The following is a 6,052-nucleotide window of genomic DNA, read 5'->3' on the forward strand; positions in this document are numbered from 1 at the left end:
AAAAAAAAAAATTTTTTTTTTTTTTTTTCCCTAATTATCCCCCCCCCCCCCCCCCGCCTGTTTTATTATTCTTTTCTCTTTTCCTCCTGATTGCACTGACCAGAGCCTCCAATACAATCTTAAGTGGTGGGTATAAAATCTCTATCTTACTCCTGATTTTAGAGGAAAGCATTCAGTCTTTCACTGTTAAGTATGATGGGAGCTGCAGTGTTTTTTTACATTACGTTGAGGCTTCTCTTCTACTTCTAGTTTGCTAGGAGTTTTGTTTTAGTTTCTTAATCAGATGGATGTGTGGTTTCATCTAATGCATTTATTGAAGTGACCATATGGTTTTCCTATTTTAGTTTATTATTAATTGTGAATTACTATGAATGTTTTCTGAATGCTAAACCAACATTGCATGCCTGTGATAATCCCCACTTGGTAGTAATCTATTATTGTGTTGTAGGATTTGATATGGTAATATTTTGTAAATCTGTGTTCATAAGACATTTTGGTCTGTAATTTTATTTTGTCTTGTTTTGGTATCAGGGAAATGCTGGCCTAATAGAATGAGTTGGGAAATATTATGTCCTCTACGTTTTTTTAGATAGTCTAAAACACCATGTAGAACTGGTATTATTTCCTCCTTAAATGTTAGTTTGAATTCACCAATGATGCTATCTGGGCCTGGAGTTTTCTTTCTGAAAAGGATTTTAATCCCACACTTAATTTCTTTAATAGATGCAGGGTTAAGTTGTATATTTCTTCTTGAGTGGACTTTGGTAATTTGCATCATTTAAGAAAGTTGCCCATTTCATCTAAGTGATCAAAATTATTGTCGTAAAATTGTTCATAATATTCCCTTACTATGCTTTTAATATCTGTAGCATCTGTAGTGATGCCACTTTCTCATTCTTTGACATTGGTAGTTTGTGTCTTTTCTGTTTTTTTCCTGATCAGTCTAGCTAGAGATTAGTCAATTTTATCAATTTCAAAGAATCAATTTTTAATGTTTTTTATTTAATTGACTTTTATTATTTATTTTATTCTACTTTCTTTGGTTTTGATTTTCTCTTTTTTAAATTTTTTATTCTCGATGATGAAGTCATTTATTTGAAACATTTAATTTTTTTTAATATACATAGTTGGTGCTACACATTTTCCCGTAAGTATTGCTTTTGTGGCAGCTATAAATTCTAATATATTGAATTTTCATTTCCCTGAGTTAAGAATACTTCTTAATTTCCTTTTTGATTTATTTTTTCATCGTTCGGTTATTTGGGAAGCGTATTATTTAGTTTCAAATATTTAGGTATTTTCTAAGAATCTTTCTACTAAGGATGCCAAATTTAATTTTATTGTGGTCAAAGGACATATTTTGTTTGATATGCTTCCGTTTCAATTTATTGAGGCTTGTTTTACGGCCCATAATATGGTATATCTTAATAAATGTTTTAAGAGCATTAGAGGAGAATGTGTTTTCTAGTGTTAGATGAATAAATTTCAGTCAGCTCAAGTTGGTTGACAGTGCTGTTCAAGTCTACTGTAGCCTTGTTGATTTTCACTGCCATTTGTTCTACAGCTTTTGGAGAGGGGTATTGGATTCATCTGTTTCCTTTTATATGTCCACAGTTTTTGCCTTATGTATTTTGAAGATCTGCTTAGGTGTATAAATGTTAAGGACTGTTATATCATATTGATTAATTCACCTCTTTGTCATAATGAAATGACTTTTTTTTTTTTTTTTTTTTTGGTGGCTGGACGGTACAGGAATCCAAGTGTTATCTTTGACTTTGGTGTTATCAGCACCACTTTCTAACCAAGTGAGCTAACCAGCCAGCCCTGACATTCTTTATTGCTGGTAATATTCTTGGCTTTGAAATTTATTTTTTCTGACCTTGGTATAGCCATTTCAGTTTTCTGTCATTAATCCCAACCAGGGTTTTGTTTGCTCCCAGACATTTTAGTCCTCATCTCTTAGGACTTATGGAGGATGGCTTTAGGAAAAATTACTTAGCTACTACTGTTTGTCTTAGTTTTCTTTTCTGTTAAAGAAATGTAATGATAGTACCTACACCATAGAATAGTTTTGAGCATTAAATGAAGAAATAATAAAGTTTCTACAACTGTGCACGTTGTGTTGTAAACTCTGTATAAATGTAGTCTGTGGCTGTTGTTTGTGCTATTACTGCTGGGGTTTTTTGTGTTTTGTTTTCTTTATAGAATTTTGAAATAGAATTTCCTATTGATTTATATCTTTAGGGAGTTTCTTGTTTGCTCTTTCATTAGTTATCTTTAATCTTAATAAACTAGAACATTATCATGAAACTTATAAATGAATATGAACTAAAAAATACTTGTTTTTAATTTTGTTTTCTTACATTATTTATCATTATTTTGTACTCAGTGATTTTGAACAAAGATGCTGGTATAGTCTCCTTATCATATTTTTCTATTTTAGTGAGTTGCAGTTCCCAAATGCATTAGAATCTTACAATAGTTGTGAGTTCTCAACTGCATACATTATAGTTTAAATGTAGGACATATTGAGAGTCTTTTTCTTTTAACAGAAGGAAGTAAATGTTTGCATTTAAAGTTTTGTATGGTTTCTTCATAGTATTATCTATAATGGGTCATGCTTTGTTATAGATCGGCCAGCTGGCTTTTAAAGGAATGAGGAGACTCAATAGAATCCAGTCAATAGTGTTTGAAACTGCCTACAACACCAATGAGAACATGCTGATTTGTGCCCCTACTGGAGCTGGAAAGACCAACATTGCGATGCTTACAGTCTTGCATGAAATTCGCCAACATTTTCAACAAGGTGTTATCAAAAAGAATGAATTTAAGGTACGAAAATAACAAACCAGACAACAGCTTTTTAAATTGTGAAAATCAAAATAAGTTTGCAGTTGTATTTGTTATTTGAAATCTGGAAGTTCTTAAGAATATTGTACTTGAAGTTATGGAAAAAATGATGTTTGATTTATTTCATTACTGTTAAGGTGGCTCCTATGTGTATTATGAAAATCCTATTATGCTTGTGAAAAGCTATGAAAATTCTTTTAGCTTTGAAGCAGAACCAATTTTCAAAGTCGTGAGGCTGTGTAAACAAATTGCATTGTCCTTAAACAGCTACACACTTATCCAACAAAGATAAGTACTTTTCATATATCACTATTAAGATTTTTCATTGGAAGTAGCTAGAATCATATTTCACAATAAATCGAGACTTGTATTGGCCACTGTTAAACAAATGACATTGTAGTTTTTGTTCATTCATCAAGCTAATGTTTCTTTGGTGCAGATTGTATATGTTGCTCCAATGAAAGCCTTGGCAGCTGAAATGACGAATTACTTCAGCAAACGTCTAGAGCCACTGGGCATCATTGTAAAAGAATTGACTGGTGATATGCAGTTGTCAAAAAGTGAAATTTTACGAACTCAGGTATGTTGTTTACCTAGAGTTTTTGTTTAATACCATTTCTTTTTCAGGCAATTGTGAAAATTATTAAATGACTATATCTTAAGTAACTATAATACATAATGCAAACATGATGTAATGAACTGCTTTTATTTGTAACCACATCCTACTTCAGCACTACAGAAGAGGTTTTGCTAGTGCCTTGTCCTATGGTATCCCTTCTAACTTATGTGATTCTTACTGTATCTTGAATATTGTTAGGTTCCAAGTGTAGATTTTAAGTTTATTGACAGTAAGTGTTGTTCTTTTAGAATAGTAAGGAATGAAGATATGAAGAAGACCAGAGTTAACTTTTAAGAGGAGGGAAAATTGTAGATCTTAAAATGATCCCACTAGTATTCTAAACCATTCCATAAGGGTGACTTAACATGTAATAAAAGTTTTTAGTTATTCTTCCTTTAATTAAGTGGGAAATTATTAAATCATGCACTGTATATAGCCCTATGCAAGAGTACTTCAAACAGTTCATGGAAAGATTTCTATTGATATTTAATTCTATTTTTCCACACGCTTTTTGAAATACCCTCCTATTAGGGGAATAAATGAATGAATGGCAACAAAGACATTTAAGATACAGCTCCTGCCTTCTTATATAAGTAGGATCTTATAACTAAGTAGGAAAAATGTATTAGTGCTACTAGTTTATTATTAATGGAAGCAACATTTAAGTAAGGTGATGTTCATAGTGCTTTTAAAAAAATAAAATAATAGATGACCAAATATTAATGGGGCAATTCAGAGGAGTTTGATGGAAAATGGACGATATAACTTTTGGAACAAGGATGGACATTGATTTAAAATGTGATTGGAGGGTATATTAGTTTTCTAGGGCTGCCATAGCAAAACACTACAGGCTTGGTGGCTTAAAACAATGGAATATTAATTCTCTCACAGTTCAGAAGTTCAGAAGTCTAAAATCAAGGTGTCAGCAAAGTTGGTTCCTTGTAGAGGTTCTGAGAGAGTATTCATTCCATGTCTCCTACCTTCTAGTGGCTGCTGGCAGTCCTTGGCATTTCTTGGCTTGTGGACACATCACTTCATTCTCTGCTTCAGTCTTTACAGGGTCTTTCCCCCTGCATATCCTTTTCCCTAGTCTTCTTTTCTAAGAACATGAGTTGTTGAATTTAGGACCCACCCTAATTGGGATGATCTCATCTCAAGAACCTTACCTTAATTACATCTGCAAAGACCCTTTTTCCAAATAAGGTTACACTTATGGGCTGAATATTTCTGTCTTCCCTCCTCCCAAATTCATATGTTGAAGCCCTAGCACCCGGTGTAGTGGTATTTGGGGGGAAGAGAGGATATTTGGAAGGTAATGACGTTGAGACTTGTATAATGGGATTAGTGCCATTATAAGAAGAGATTCTCTCTCTCCCTCCTTTTCTCTCTCTCTCTCATTCCTTTTTATGTTTCCCTCCCTCTATCTCTCTCTGTCTCCCTATCCCTGTCTCTATTTCTCTTCTTCTTTCTTTCTTCTTCATGAGCACCCATCAAGGAAAGGCTCTGTGAGCACATGGTGAGAAGGTGTCTGTCTACAAGCCAAGAAGCTAGCATCACAAGATATAAAATCTCTGGTACCTTGATCTTAACATTCCCAGCTTCTAGAACTGTGAGAAATAAACATCTATTGTTTAAGCCACTCAGTCTTTGGTATTTTGTTATAGCAGCCTGTGCTAAGACAGCCACATTCACAATTTCTAAGTGGACATATCTTTTTAACCCACCACAGTGGGTATGCCACATTCACCAAACCACATGACAAAGATGAAAATCAGGTTTCACTTCAGTGTATTTTGGGGTTGATCAGGATAGAGTACATTATAATCCACATTTATGCCAATTTTACCAGTTCTTAAGTTTGCGTTTCATAGACACTTTAAAAAAAAAATCAGATCTTATGATGTATATGCAGGCATGTTTATTGTAGCAATATTTTTAGTAGAAAAGAAAGATTAGAAAGAAATTAAATTTCTATGAATAGAAGACTAATTAAACAATATGGTATTCCACTTGATAAAATATTTTTTATTTAAAAATGATGTGTGCTGGTATTTTTAATGACCTTTGAAGTGTAAATTCGAGGGAAAAAATATAGGGAACGACTCTATATGTTTAATTCAATTATGTATTACATACAATAGCCAAATAAGGAAAAATATTTATAGTGGTTATATCTGGTTGTAGGATTATGGGATTTTTATTTTATTATTCATACTTTCTCTTATTTTTTTTTTCGCTTTTTCTGCCACAATAATGTGTTAATGTTATAATTAAAAAATAAGCATAATTTTTCTTTTACGTTAGTTTTGGTGTCAGTTTTTTACTCAGCATAGTTATTATTCTGCAATATTGTTGTTTCACAACCTATCACACAATTACCTTAATTTTTTGGTAGAAACAGGAGAAAAAAAAAAATTATAGGACAGCTGCTATTGTTATGCTCCAGTCATTATGCTAGTTGCTTTACAGAAATACTGCATTCTGTTGAGGAATAGTTGAGGAAACTGAGGTATATTGAGGTAATGATACTTGTTTGATGCCCTGTTTTCAGTAAATCTTCAAGAGAGGATTAGATTCCAGTTT

General features: G+C 32.7%; 1 protein-coding gene across 1 annotated transcript in view; it reads left to right on the forward strand.

The window, feature by feature from the left end:
- LOC103607224 (activating signal cointegrator 1 complex subunit 3-like) overlaps nucleotides 1-3,430 on the forward strand; it is a gene marked incomplete at its 3' end in the record, with an annotated part of 94,088 nt that extends 90,658 nt beyond the window's left edge. The window contains exons 8-9 of the mRNA XM_008591753.1: nucleotides 2,632-2,832; nucleotides 3,290-3,430. Coding sequence (XP_008589975.1) covers nucleotides 2,632-2,832; nucleotides 3,290-3,430 — 342 coding nt within the window. The remainder of the gene's footprint in view (nucleotides 1-2,631; nucleotides 2,833-3,289) is intronic.
- Nucleotides 3,431-6,052: the final 2,622 nt, after the last annotated feature.

This window comes from Galeopterus variegatus, unplaced genomic scaffold (assembly GCF_000696425.1).
Source record: "Galeopterus variegatus unplaced genomic scaffold, G_variegatus-3.0.2 Scaffold7256, whole genome shotgun sequence".
In the NCBI taxonomy this organism is placed as follows: Eukaryota; Metazoa; Chordata; class Mammalia; order Dermoptera; family Cynocephalidae; genus Galeopterus; species Galeopterus variegatus.